This window comes from Alligator sinensis, unplaced genomic scaffold (assembly GCF_000455745.1).
Source record: "Alligator sinensis unplaced genomic scaffold, ASM45574v1 scaffold2111_1, whole genome shotgun sequence".
In the NCBI taxonomy this organism is placed as follows: Eukaryota; Metazoa; Chordata; order Crocodylia; family Alligatoridae; genus Alligator; species Alligator sinensis.
Genome location: NW_005843568.1, coordinates 31,564 through 46,247, shown reverse-complemented (window position 1 = coordinate 46,247; position 14,684 = coordinate 31,564). Strand labels below are relative to the sequence as shown.

Here is a 14,684-nt window from a genome sequence, read left to right as displayed (position 1 = left end):
CCCTACATTTAACTTAAGTCTCATGCAATCCAGAAATAAACAAAGCAGGCAGAACACTAATTTTCCTGTCTCACATGCTGGGCTTTAGCTCAAACTCTTATGGGGCCATGATAAGTATTTTCAAATCACGTGCCTTCTTTAATATTAAATGCAAATGGAATACATACAGTGTTTGTAATCACTTTGACCCAGATCATTTCTCCCACTAAGTTGCAGCATACATCTCCATTTCCCCGCACCAAAAAAGAGTACCTTGATTTTTTTTAATCAAAAAAGCATTCATAAAACCATGCAAGGAGAAGGCGCTCGTTCTCCGCAACTCCAGTAAAGAAATAGTCTGTTAGTCTCCTGCTCCCTATTACAATTAACCTGCACCTGAATCTTCACCTGGATTCCTAGCAGGCAACTCAGCTTGGGGAAATCTTGTGAACAAGTCAAAATACAGACAGGCAAAATACAGCAAAGAATACAGATTTCTATCATGGCATCTGCTCCAAATTAAGCACCTCACTGCTTATGCTTGCTGCTAGACAGTAAAATACAGTAATGTTTTGTATGTGTCAAACTGTTCTCTGTTACTTACCAACAGAAACCATGGTAGCAGCACCTGTATTCCCTGGAAAAGAAGAGAATGACATGAGCTAAAATATGAGTTTACGTGACTGCCAACTAGCTACAGCCATCCGTCAAACAAAAAAAAAAAAATATCAGTGCAGCATGAAAATGTTATTAAGGATGCAAAGCAAAACTTAAGACAGTGAGATACAGAATAAGCAAGAGTTACTGAAAACTCGGATCTGGCCAATGGATAATCCAACACCAAAGGGCGAAGGAAGCTTTTCCAGATATTTTAAGTACACTACTACTGACCTGATGACCACTGGGTGGCAACTCATTTTCAAAGCTTTTTTTGTATTCTGAATTTGAGGAATGGATACTTCCCTCCTTGGGGTGCTTATGCATCCTTCCAGAGCCAAAGGAACTTATCTTTCTCGCACACACATGCTCTTACTTCAAGGCTCTCCTCCACCAAACGTAGAATTGGTCAGATGCATTATTACTTAAACAACAAGAGCCCCTTTAGCATATAGGTTAGGTATCACAGAATGTGCCCTAACAAGTAACCTGAGAATGTCACTAACCTATGGCTATTTGCAGATGGATTCTTTTTCAGGAGTGGGAAAGCAGAAGCAAGAGAGGAGCAGAGCTGCCTTTTGCCACCTTGTCTGTACCAGAGTCAGTCTCCTCAACCTTAATTATTCGGGAGAGGAAGCTACATTCTAAAGACACCCAGCATGTGATCATTGGACTCATCAGAAGTGGGGTTTGTGCCTTCTGCAGGGTGAGTTGAGTTGTGGGTGTTGTGTGTGTAGCTGTACCTATGGCAAAAAGGGGAAGAAACCCCGGGCATTAGAGTTTTCTGCCACAGGCACTCAATGTAAGGGCAAGTGGTAATGCTAAGGAGGGACCACTTTAAGTGCAAATTCCTCACGGTTCGTTCCAATCCCCTTCTCTCAGAAAGGACATCCCTGCAAAAGCTTACACTTTACAGCCCAAAATTCTTCTGACTCACCAGAAGCAGGTTTTGTTCCTTTTGAAGGGCGAGTTGTAGTTGCAGCTTGTGTAGTTGGACCTATGGCAAAGGGGACGAAATCTTGGGTAATACAACTTTCTACCATGGCCACGCTAGGCTACACCTACTCTATTAACAACTACTGGCCATGCTGAGAAAGTGCAATTTATGTGCAAGGCCCCTGCAATCCATGCTTATCCCATTCTACCGGAAACTACATCCTAAAAAGCTGTTGCTTTTGACAGCCCAAAATTTTTCTGACTCACCAAAAGGGGGTTTTGTTCTTTTGAAGCAAAGGGAGTTATGGATGAAGTTTGCGTAGTTGAGCCTGTGGCACATAGGGGAAGAAGGCAGTGCCATTACCTTGTTCTGCCCTGAATAGTGAAACCACAGAGAGTCCTGTTTCCTCGTGACAGCCTGCAGCCCTGGAGCAACTGGATGCAGCTCTGCTGGTGGAAGCTCATCTCTGCCAACTCTGCACCAGCTCCCTTGAATGGCAGATGCTTCTTCCACTGACAGAGCTGCATCCACTCCGGGGTTGCGTCAGAAAGACTATGTGGCACAGACAAAGCCGCAACTGTCAGCTTCCAAAGCATTGCTATTTTTGAAGGCTGAACACGGTTGTTCAAGATGCCCTTATCAACAGACTTGTTATACTTACTTGAGACGCAGGTTGGCAAAGGTGGCACCCAGGTACTGTTTGCTTCACACCTAACTATGTTGTCGCCCTTTATGCGATAGCCAGGATTACACTCAAATATTACTGTGTTATTATAGGAATAGTGAAGTTGAAAGCCACTCGTTCTTTTCCCATTCACGATGTCTGGATTTGAACAACGGACCGCTGAAAATTAAAAGCATCAGCATAAGACCATTTGGCATAGAGAAGGATAGCAATAGCAGCACATACACTGCACAACAGTCACCTTTGCACGTAGGGGCAGGCCCACTCCAGACTCCATTGACTTTATCCTTTGTTGTACAGTGAATGGAAGGATTGCCAATGAGGGAGAGATCACCGTTGCACTTGTAAGTTATTGACGTGCCAAAGACATAATTTTCTGCTTCGTTCGTAATGGTTCCATTGGTGATGGCAGGAGGCAGGTGGCATGGTATCGCTGAAGGAAAGGATGTTAAACAAGACTACTGATCAATATTTCATTGAAAGATGATATGACAACTTTTTTTTTTTTTTTAATAAGAACTAATGATTTGTCTCCGATCCCGGAAAAATAAGAGCTAGATACAGTTCAGTGAGGACAGTTTGGAACCATACCCTTACAACTCTGGATGTTTTCTGCTTTTACTCTTTTACCCAGCATCTACCAAACAAGCCCAAGGACGATGCCCTAGGATTAATGAAATTCCCACCCAGAGTAAACCTCTTCCCAACATTCGTCTTAGGGGAGCCGGGGCCCTCTGCCCTGCTTTCTGCTGGCTGTACTGTTCCACCAGCTAAATATAAGCCACACTTTTTTTGTCAGAGTAGCTGGTTCCGGACCAGACACCAGCATTATGGGCAGACCCCAAAACCCACAGGCTAGAGAAAACTGCAAATGCACACACAAAAGGTCTCTCATTCTGAAAGATTCTCATGTTGCAGTGGTCAGGTCAAAGAAGGAGCAGGATCACCAAATACAGGAAACGTGAAACTATTCTTAAAGCAGAAAGTTTAGGCCCCACACCTCCCAGCACGGCTGCATGTCATTGCCATACGACCTGTTCTTTCATTATATTGGAAACTGCTGCCAAGTGAACAGCCCGATGGAAAGCTGTTCTTAAGGATGGAGTTCTGTACCAGGAGATGCCCAGCACCACGAGGACCCTCAGGATGTTTTCATCCCTCTCTTCCCCAGGCAAAAAAAACCACTCCAGCTCTAAGGTCATTGGAATTGCACCCCAAGGTCAGGGCAGAATGAAAACTCCACAACATCATTTATACTCCAGCACCCTCACTGCAGAGATCCACTCTAAGCCATGAAGATCAGCTTACCCTCACAGATCGGAAAATTGTTATCCCAGTCAACGCCAGAGTCCTTAATCACACACTTGACAGATTGCACCCCAATTAACCTGTAACTAAAGAAAGAAAGAAAAAAAAATCAAGTTTGCTTTATGCAAGAAAGCAGAGAAGCAGGCAAGAATCCAGAAAAAACGGGCTGAGATTTCATTCTGCCCCTAGGTGGTGCCACATCACCAAGCAAGGCGAGCGCTATGGCTTCCTGTTTGAAATCTCTGGGTTTGTTCTGTGAATCATGTAGGTGTTTCCACACCTAGCAGCAGGAAATGCACCTCGGGGAACCCTTAAAAGGAGTTGGCAGCACCCTGGTTGAGAATGACTGGACTGGAGTTAGGAAACAGGTGAATGTAAGCTTGCAAGAAGGTTAAGCACGTGATAATCCTCACCTCTGGTCTTTCTCAGTCACAGCCTTGGCGTTTTTCTTGTCTCTTTCCCAAGGAGAAAATAAGGAACCACTCCCTTAAAAAACCTGTGCGACCACTTATTGCCCTCAACTGGTGCAAGAGGGCTCTCACCAGTCCCTGCTACTGGTGACCACTGGGCAGGAAGCTAAAAGTCCTAGAGCTAGCGAGTTAGCTTGCAGCTCTGTCATGTGTACCAGGGGTTCAGAGTTGCCGAATACAAATGTGCAGCTGGTCTTAGGTCTCTGATGTGCATATTTTTATGCTCACGCAATGCTATTGATTTGTATCCTCAATTGCAAATCATCTGTTCAGTGCCAAGAAGCTGCATAGGTTTACCCAGGTACACCTAAAGCAGCACCTGAACAAATGCAAGCAAGTGAACTTGACACCAGCCAGGGAAACTCCTTATGTCTGTAAGTGAGGAATGGACAAACCCCAGCATCAGAAGAGGACTACTACATTGACCGGGTGCCACCTTCTATAGGCACCAGTGAACCACCCAGCCCCAGAACCTCTTCAAAACACCAGCAGCAGAACACCAAAGAATAGATGGCACCAGTCAGTGAGTGCCATGTCATCCCACCATCATGGCTCAGCTTTTACTCATGACCCATGGTCCAACCTTCTGGATGACCTGCCTGGGCTCCTTCAGAAAAGCCCGGGTGCCCTCATGCTTTACTCCCATCGAATGTCACCATTTGACTCTGATGAAAGTTTGCAGAGTATGTTTGTGAAGTGAAACCAGGTTTCCTGCTCTCAATCGCCAAAAGTCTGCTGCCAGTTTTCCCTCCACCACAGTTCTGCCACTTACCCTTCATTGCAGGTAAAATAGATTGTGGCACCAAACGTGACATCTGACGCATCCACAAGTCTGCCGTTCTCCACTTCGTGACGTACACACTCTTTGGCTACGAGAAAACAAGGCCAGCATTAGCTTTGCTTCTTGTCTTCTTGATGGAAGGAGAAAAAGGTGTACGTCAATTTGTACCACTCCACCTAATAAGAGTCACTCCAGCTCAAACCAATGGCTCTTCAGTCCAGCATCCTGTCTGACGGTGGACAGTTCAAGATGCTTCACAGGAAGATGAAGACCCCACACTGTGGATAACTATGCAATATTATGACTGCCAGAAGCAAGGGGAAAGAAGATTCTTCCTAATCCTGCACAATTAGGCATTACTTTATATATCCTACAGCAGGACAATTTAGGGGCCTTTTTCAATTTACCGAGCCTTCATCCCTGCATATTGCCCGTAATGTTTTGCAGGTCTGGGTCTCATGTTAGTCTCGTGCATACATTTATTTGTGTGGATACCCAGCAACTAGAAACAAAAGGCAGCAGCATGTAACAACATATAACAAATAGGAAGAGGAGAAAACTAAACTACAGCAATTCATTAATACAAAAAATTGTAAGTTCTGAAATGTAGAAAACTAATTAGGGAAGTCAGAGACATCAGAAGCCAATTCACAACTGACAAAAAAATAGGCAAGAAGTTATTTTAGTGCTGGCAACAAAAGAAATCTTAGCAACGGTATCAGTTCATTACTTCATGGAGGTGGAGCAATACACTCTGATCCTGCAAGGGTGAAACAGCACTTTCTGCGCTGCTTGTAAGGGAAGAGAATATTGAACAACATCTGGCAAGAATAAACATTTTAAGATGAATAAGTGCAGGTAACTTGTACCTAGAGCTCTACTCCTGCTTTGGTTGTGGCTCTTAAAACAAATGTTAGTGCTCTTCCTGTTTTCTAATGGAGCATCAACATTTAGAGAGGGCCAGCAGCACAACCCTGGGTAAACTCAGCGATTCAGAAAAGACCCAAAGATGAACGTCTTGCATTTAAAACCTTGTCTAAGCCTATCCCAACCACGCACTTGGTCTGGCAAATGAGATCACCCGCAACAGTCCTTGCCTTTTGCACATGTCCTGGATCCAACCCAGCTACAACTTCCCTCCAATGCTATTCTAAGTACGGCAGCTACGATGTAGAAGTAAAATAAACAAACCACTGTTGAAAAAGCGGTTGCAAGCTGTGAACCAAGAATGGCAGAAATTCAGCTGAAAAGAGGACAGGATGCTTACACATAGTGGTCTGGAGCGTGTGGTCAGCCAGGTAAATTTACCAACGTAAACTTATCTAGCAAGGAACAAAGCCAGGAGGCCATACTGCCCAAATGAGGAGGCCACCTCCTGGAAAGCAGTGCTTCTGAAAAAGATTTGGGGTCAGGACAGCCAGACAACTTGATGAGATTTCTCAACGCCATGCTGTTCCAATATGGTCAATACAATGCCTGAAAGCATATAGAGGGATAGCCGAGCACAGGGGGCTGGACCACAGGATCAAGGACAACAAAAAGTCCTTTTTTAAATACATAGGGAGTATGAAGAAAGTACTGGGTAATGTGGGGCCCCTGCGGGATACACTTGGCAATCTGGTGGTTGCACCAGAGGAAAAGGCAGACCTTTTTAACAATTTCTTTGCCTCCATTTTTTTGTGCAGGGACCAGGACTCCCCCACCGAGATTCAGGATGGACTCAGAAGAGACTCTGACAGGCCTAGGGTCAGGAAGGGCCGAGTTAGGGAACTTCTGGAGGGGCTGGATGTGTTCAAATCAGCAGGTCCAGATGCTCTCCACCCCAGGGTGCTGAGGGAATTGGCAAGGGTTATCGAGAGGCCCCGGCACGGCTTTACGAGCACTCGTGGTGCTCTGGCCAGGTGCCAGACAATTGGAAGAGGGCCAATGTGGTCCCCATTTTCAAAAAAGGGAGGAGGGACGACCCAGGCAACTATAGGCCCATTAGTCTTACTTGAATCCCGGGGAAGCTCTTTGAGAAGATTATCCAGGAGCACATCTGGGAAGGACTAGCAGGGGGGATGATGCTCAGGGGCAACCAGCATGGGTTCAGTAGAGGCAGGTCCCGTCAGACCAACCTGGTGGCCTTCTACAGTCAGGTCACAAAATCATTGGACGCAGGTGTTGTGGTGGATGGAGTCTTTCTGGACTTCAGAAAGACCTTTGACACCGTCTCCCACCCCATTCTCATTAAAAAGCTAGGCAACTGTGGCACTGATGCCTACACAGTCAGATGGGTTGCAAATTGGCTGAGGGGCCACACCCAGAGAGTGGTGGCGAACGGGTCATATTTGACCTGGAGGGTGTGGGCAGTGGGGTCCCCCAGGGCTCGGTCCTTGGGCCCACACCATTTAATCTATTTATTAGCGACTTGGACGAGGGGGTGAAAAGCACCCTGTTCAAATTCGCTGACAACACCAAGATCTGGGGCAAGGTGGGCACGCTAGAAGGGAGGGACAGGGTACAGCTGGACCCAGACAGGTTACAGGGGTGGGCAAATGAGAACAGGATGGGATTCAACACTGACAAGTGCAAGGTACAGCACCTGGGGGAAAGAACAAGCAGCATACCTACGTGCCGGGGAATTCCCTTCTCGAAAACACAGAGGCAGAAAGAGATCTTGGAGTCATTATCGATTCCAAGATGAACATGGGCCGCCAATGTGAGGACGCGGTCAGGAAGGACAACCACACCTTCTCATGCATCCACAGATGCAGCTCAAGCAGGGCCAAGGAGGTGATCCTCCCCCTCTACGCATCATTGGTCAGGCCGCAGTTGGAGTACTGCGTCCAGTTCTGGGCGCCGCACTTCAGGAGGGATGTGGACAGCATCGAGAGGGTCCAGAGGACGGCCACCCGCATGATCCGGGGACAGCAGGGCAGACCCTACGAGGAGAGGCAACGGGACCTGAACCTGTTCAGCCTCCACAAGAGAAGGCTGAGAGGAGACCTGGTGACCATCTAGAAACCTATCGGGGGGGCCAGTGGGGAATGGGAGAGGCTCTGGTTCACCCGAGCACCTCCCGGCGTAACAAGGAATAACGGCCATAAGTTGTTTGAGAGTAGGTTCAGGCTGGAACTGAGAAGGCACTACTTCACAGTCAGGACATCCCTTGGAAGTTGGTTCCAGATCCTAGAAGTGGAGCTGGCTCCTACCTTGGGGGTCTTTAAGAGGAGGCTTGACAATTACCTAGCTGGGGTCATATGAGCCCAGTATTCTCTCCTGCCCAGGGCAGGGGGTCGGACTTGAAGATCTACTTAGGTCCCTTCCGACCCTACACCTATGACTCTCGAGAGGTCCCTTCCAGCCCCTAACATCTACGAACCTGAGCATTTGTACTCCCATTGCTGGCACTGATGGTAGAAAACACACACAGTTGTGGGGTTCCCTTTTAGAAAGTACATTGAAAAGCCAGAGAAGGTGCAGAGAAAGTTTTCTCCATCTACCGAATGAAGCCTTCCAGAGAAACACTTGCAAAACTCAAATCTATTTAGCTAATTGCTAAGAAGACTAAGAGGCAATTTAATTGCAACATACAAGTACTTGCAAGGGCAGAAAATACCAGGCATGAAAGAACTCTTTAACCCAGCAGGGAAGTTACAACCAAGATACAAGGGCCAGAAGCTGAAGCACAAGCCAAGCTGGGAATGAGGCCTGCACTTTAATATTAGTAACCATCAGGAGGGACCTACCTAAGTCATTGCAAGATACTGGGTTTTTTGCACTGTGTAGAGCCAGTTTTGTGGGTGTTTCGCAGTGGCTCCACGCCCAACTGCTGATTGGTGGAGCGCACCTTCACTTAGTCTACATCACTACCACTTTCTTTGCCCTGCCCCGTGTTGCTGATCGGCAGAGGGCACTTTCACTCAGTCTACCTCACCACTGTTTTTGGGAGGGGGGGCCTCAATTTCACAGAAATCGCGGCGACCATAGATAACGCTGGCTTTCACAATTTCCTTGACATCCACGACACCCTGATTTAGGTAGGTCACTAACCATTAGAGAAAACTACCAGAGAAAGAGAATGAGGGGTGAAAGTAATTCTGTGCGTCTTGGGCTCTATAATTTAAGATTGGACTCTTTCTGGAAGATGCACTTCAGCCAAAAAAGGCTTTGGAGTCAAAGGCTGGGATGAGTCAGTGAAATGTTCTGGCCTGTGATAATATACAAGAGATCAGACTAGAAAATCTAATAGATCCTTCTGGCCTTATTTGCTAGAGCTAGAAGGTCAATTGGACCACAGCCTTATTTGCTAGGTCAGTTGGACCACTCCCGGGAGCACAGTTAAACACACAAAATCATTTGCAGTATTAGGTTGCACACGTCTCATCCTTTAAAGGGCCAAGTTGGTTGCCACAAGATCCCCAGACAAGAAGCTTCACAGACCGGTGTAGAAAGAAAGAGAAGCCCTAGAAAGGCAGAGAGTCAACATAAAGCCCAAGAAGCAGTGGTACAAACATGTCCCTTCTCTCAATACCACTAAACAGTCTTCAATTCGAAAGGCGAAATAACTGAAATACGGCATCGCAGCTGCTCTTGAAACCGGCCTGGAAAGATGCAAGTATTGTGGGACGCTGCTCAAGCATTTCTTTTCAAAAGAAATTCCAGCTACAATGATAACAAAAATCTCAGTCGACTCTGTTTATACTGTGCTTGCCACCATGAACCAGCTCCCTAATGCAAAAAACAAACAAATCTCAACTGCATCACGTTGGCTCACGTGCCAGTTGAGAGAGACCAGGAAGAAACACTCACCTGTGCAAAGCTCTGAGGTGTCCGACCAGACTGAATTTTCCTGACAAACAATGGTAAGGGACTTTCCTTGAATAGCCTTATAACCTGGACGGCACCGGTATGTCACAGAAGTCCCGACAGCATAGGGCGGCGCGCTGACCTCCCCGGTGGTGTCGCAAGTCCTGAAGTCCGGAAGACGGGCACACGCACCTGGCAGAGGAGAAGCACGGGAAGTCGGCGTTAGCAAGGCTCCCCTGGGAGACAACAGCGCCCATGGTTCAAAAGCTGCCCGTTACTTCCTTGTGGGCACTTGGGGGGCAAATCCCCCATTAAAAAAAAAAAAAGTGTGTGTGTGGGGGGGGGTGGGGGGGGGACATTATGCTCTGTGCGGTCGCATCAGACCACGGTGTCTTGGGAAGCCACCCGCTGCAGCAGTGCAAGCCCCTGGGGTACGGCTGCACTTTTGGGTGGGTGCCCCCCGCCACCCCCCTGGGTCTGGCTTAACGGGTGAAGGGCAGCCCCGCACTCACCGTGCGCCGTGCCCGGCAGCAGCAGCAGCAGGAGAAGGAGGAGCAGCGGCGCAGGGGCGCCTGCGTCAAGGGGTGACGCTGCTCGGGGAAGGGAAGCGCCTCCCAGGGAGGGACGAGGCAGCGCTGCCTTCCCCAAGGATGGGCACCAGTAGCCCCGCTCCCCGAGCCGGGAGGCACCTTGCCCACGCGGGAGCCGGCCTTGTCACGCGCGGCCCGGCGGCCGTGACTCAGCACGGTTCTGGCCCAGCGCCCGCGCCATTGGTACCGGGCAGACAGGCGCCGGGCCCTGCTGCCTGCGGGTGGCAGCAGCTCGACTGCAAAGCCTCATGCAAGAAGACATGCGAAAAGGTAGAAAATAATCCCTTGTATGAGACTAGTCTCCTGCAACACACAAGAGCACAGGGGCTGAGCAGGGTGCTACTGTTCCCCCCCAACCCCTATTAGTCCTCTCTCCCTTGCAGCCTTTGGGGGCCTCAAAACGCCCCAGACTGGTGATTCAGTCTTTGCAGGTTAATCTGAGCTGCCTAAATTGAACCAATATTGGAGCCATCATTCCCATGCTCCATTGTAACAGATGCCCTTTTCCTCCACGCATGCCCAGTCCGTGGATGAATCGGGCTGAGGTCTCGGTTTCCCCCCACGTCGGGTGGCAATAAGGCCCACCCTTGAACAACCCGCTGGGTGAAAAAGAGCTGCCTGGTGGTCATTTTAAAGGGACTGCCAACGTCGCTTTGTGACCCTTAGTTTGTTTTAGGCGCCCGAGGCCTTTAAAATCAAGGAGTTTTCCCCCCTTGATTTTACTAGGAGCAGAGGCCAGCCCTTACAAGTTGGTGTCAAGGTGGGAACAGCCCAGCTCCCAGCAAGAGACGGGGTCTGTGCTGAATACCTGCCTGCTTCTGCGCAAAGACAAACGCTTATTTTTCCCCTCCTCACTCACAGCCTCACCTTGTTTCTGCTGCGGTTTTTACCCAACCTGGGTTAAGAATAGGCTTTCCTGCAATCCCAACATACCAACCATGGTGATAAACCTATACTTAGATTTACTTAATCCACTGGTGTGAGGGAGATATATTGCCACGTCTATGGTGTGATGCAAGTCTGCCAAGGGCCACTGTCTTTCTGTTAATCACCTAGCATGTCCTGAGCAACTCCACTTAGAGTGGAGGAACTGATGGTACAGGAAGAACAACCCCAATAAGTTTGGTGAGGAAGGGGTTGAGGTTTCATAGTTTCTAGGGTTGGAAGGGACCTGAATATATCAAATCTGACCCCCTGCCCTGGGCAGGTACGAGTGCTGGGATCATAATACCCCAGCCACCTATCTATCCAACCTGCTCTTGCAGACCCCCAAGGGAGAGGAGGTTTTTTGGGTTTGTTTTTTTTGGCGGGGGGGGAGGGGGTTAGATACTCTGAAAAGCTCCTTTGCCTTTTTTGAAACCCTCTTGCCAGCAAATTCTGCTAGGAACATTTACAACTGAGAGCAGCAGCAGTGCACAAAAAGCCCCTATGACTATAAATGTGTGTGACCCAGCTGCATGCTTAAAAACAGTACACAAGCATGTGTGCCAGCAGGTTCTGTGCTGCCTGCCTATTAGTGACCCTGTAGGTCTGCTCATTTTCTTTATACCCCAGTTATCTGGAAACATAGCTCAGAGCTTCTGGGTATGTAACATCCTCCCAACCCAGTTATGAATTTTACATCAGAGGTTTCCTGAGAAGGGCAAACACAAGGGTGGAGTAAAGCAGTTCCAGACTGTGTAAAGTACAAACAATAAAAAGGTCTAAAGGAAGCAGGTGGTACCAACTGAGTGGAATGGAATACCTTCAAATTGGAGCAAGGGAAGTTGGGGTTGGATATTGGGAAAAACCTCTCTCACTAGGAAGGTAGTAAAGCACTAGAACAGGTTACACAGAGGGATGGTAGGATCACCATCCTTGGAGGTTTAAGACCCAGGTGGACAAAGCCTTGTCTGGGATGACTTAGTTGGGGCGGGTCCTGCTTGGGCTGGATGTGACCTCCTGAGGTCCCTTCCAATCCTCATTTTCTATGATTCTATGAACTTTCAAGTGCATCAGAGGTCTGTGGAGGAGGATTTAGGAACATTTTTGGTTGAAAGTTTTTCTTAAAGGAATTGAGCTCCTAGAGTAGGAACAGCCTGTAGCCCACCAGGAAACAGCTGCAGCAGGGCCCCTGCAGGTGAAGGCTTGTGCCCAGTAGGCAAGAGTCTCATCGGCTACAGGACGGGGCTGAGCAGATCTTGGGCATGGCCCATGACACGGGGTGCTAGAAGGCAAGTGGCTGCTATGACCATGTTTTCCAAATGAGCTGTCTGTCTTTAATCACTGCTCTCAGGTACTGCATCATTTCCATTCCCTCTCTAGTCATAGCCAGGCTTTTGCCATTAAGAGTCAGAGCTGCATTATTAGTGCCTAGATTAAGATGAAACTACTTTTCCAACCATTCTGTTGCAACTGCTATTTCACTAAGTTTCTTCTGCCCTCCTTATAGATGACAACTCTCTAAGGCATGCACAACAAGTAGTTAAAACTTTTATCCCCTTGCCCCAAATTCTGGACTGACAGCCCCAGAGCCTTTCTTGACTTGGGGGAGCCTAGAGGGAGTAAAGTCTTTAAGCAAGCTTTCCTCCCAGCCTCCCTGGTATATGAGTGCATTGAACTTCTCAGGCAACTAGTCAAGCAAAGCTTTAATGGTCTGCCTTGTGGATTAGACATAGTGCTTCATTCATAGAAGTATAGGGTTGGAAGGGACCTCAGGAGGTCATCTAGTCCAACTCCCTGATCAAAGCTGCTGAGGTTCTTGGTTGGAGGGAAACAGAAGGGAAGCACTGCATACGGTAAGATGTCTTGCTCAGCCTTGCAGGGGTAGGAATGGCACTTGTTGGCACCAGCTGAATAATTACATTTGCTCCCCAGAGAATTTCACCCTGCTCCCTTATGAAGTGGGAGTGCTGCTAAAGTATCACTGACTTGGGACCATGTGAGCAGGAAGAGGTCGTGTGTGACTGGAAGGGTACAGCCCTGCATCCGAGATTTTCCACCCTCCACTATTGTCCTATAGTGACACACAGACATTAGTAAGGCATGAACAAGAATTATGAACTTACAGTTAGAAGGTAACTGCTGTGGCTAGAGGTAGTATAAAGGTCTCTGTTACTAAATATAAACTTCTTAGTCACTGTTCCACAAGGTTTTTTTAAGCTTTAATACAAAAGCTGTTTGGGCAATTAAAAAAAAACCAAACAAAAACCCTTGCTTGAGTAATGGTTTGGGGTTTTTCATTTGTTAGTTAAAGGGAGGGGAGGGGAAGGGAAGGAAGTGCAGTCCTAGCCCAGTTGCCTCAATTTCCTCCATTACCCAAGTACTGTATTCCATTAACCAGGCAACAAATATGTACCTTGCTGCAGGACCATAGAAAGCTTGGGGTTAAATAAATAAACAGACTCATGAGGAAATATCTTGCAGTAGTTTAGATCTCGCCTGTTTAGCACTTAAACAATGGCAGGAGGACATGAATGTCTGAGGCCAAGTATTCAGGAAAAAAAACAAACAAAAAAGGGAATAAGTCAGATCTGCCCAAGAAAGGAGCTTCAGTACTTGCAGCACAGGTGAGGGAGTAGAACCATTGCTCAGAGTGACACTGGAAAATATTAGGGAAGCAAGATGGAGGCAAAAAAGGCACCTTCAGACAGATAGGAAGCCAGGCAAAAAACCAAAAACAAGCCCACAACAGGTATATTAATTGCTTAAATCCAGCCATGAAGGCGGCTCCTAGTACTAGGAAGAAATCCCAGCTGCTTAAATCTCAGTAAGCGCAAGTAATTAATGCAAACATACTTAAACTCTCCTCTGCTCGACTGTAAAGGGACCAGCATGCTGCTTGGCAAGTAGTTTAAAAGGGATCGAAATCCAGGCTGGACTCCTGGGAGGATGCCTCCAGACTAGACTAGTGTCCTATAAATGATCCAGGTCATCTCCTGCATTTGCTATCTGTGACAGCCAGAACCAGAGGGATTAATAAGCAATAATGTGTGCTTCTTGGAGGCATTTGGTATTTTGCCTAAATAGGTAATATTAGTTAATATAAGCTTGTAAGTTTGTAAACTGCAAATGTAACTTGTCATCTTAAGCTTAACCAAACTAATAAATTAACTGTTCATGGAACTGACTGGGCCCCAGAGGCAAAGCTGTAGCTGTGAGATTAGCTGGCCTAACCGTTTTGTGCTCAGGGTTCAGCCTTAGCAATAAAAACTGGATCTAACTGCTTGGCACATCCAATACATTCCAGGAAAGCATCTCCCAAGAAAGCATATTCAATTGAAGCCTAAAAGGGGTTGGGATTTAGGCGGAGCCATGTCAATTTCAAACCGAAAGGTGCTGCATCATAATATGCTGATGGGATAAACCAGAGTCTGGCTAGTAACCTTTTATGATCATTTTAACACCTTTCAATCCCATAGGGTAACAGCTATAGGGCAATATTGCGAGTGGCCCCGAGGCCAACAGATTAACATAAAACTAGGTATATAAAACAAAAAAAAAAAAA

The 14,684-nt window shown here is 47.3% G+C and overlaps 1 protein-coding gene across 1 annotated transcript in view; it reads right to left on the bottom strand.

Moving 5' to 3' along the window:
* LOC112548818 (complement component receptor 1-like protein) overlaps positions 1–10,175 on the bottom strand; it is a gene marked incomplete at its 5' end in the record, with an annotated part of 12,605 nt that extends 2,430 nt beyond the window's left edge. The window contains 8 exons of the mRNA XM_025195545.1: positions 584–616; positions 1,574–1,633; positions 2,235–2,417; positions 2,500–2,691; positions 3,567–3,652; positions 4,809–4,905; positions 9,612–9,800; positions 10,121–10,175. Of these exons, the coding sequence (XP_025051330.1) occupies positions 584–616; positions 1,574–1,633; positions 2,235–2,417; positions 2,500–2,691; positions 3,567–3,652; positions 4,809–4,905; positions 9,612–9,800; positions 10,121–10,175 (895 nt within the window). The remainder of the gene's footprint in view (positions 1–583; positions 617–1,573; positions 1,634–2,234; positions 2,418–2,499; positions 2,692–3,566; positions 3,653–4,808; positions 4,906–9,611; positions 9,801–10,120) is intronic.
* Positions 10,176–14,684: the final 4,509 nt, after the last annotated feature.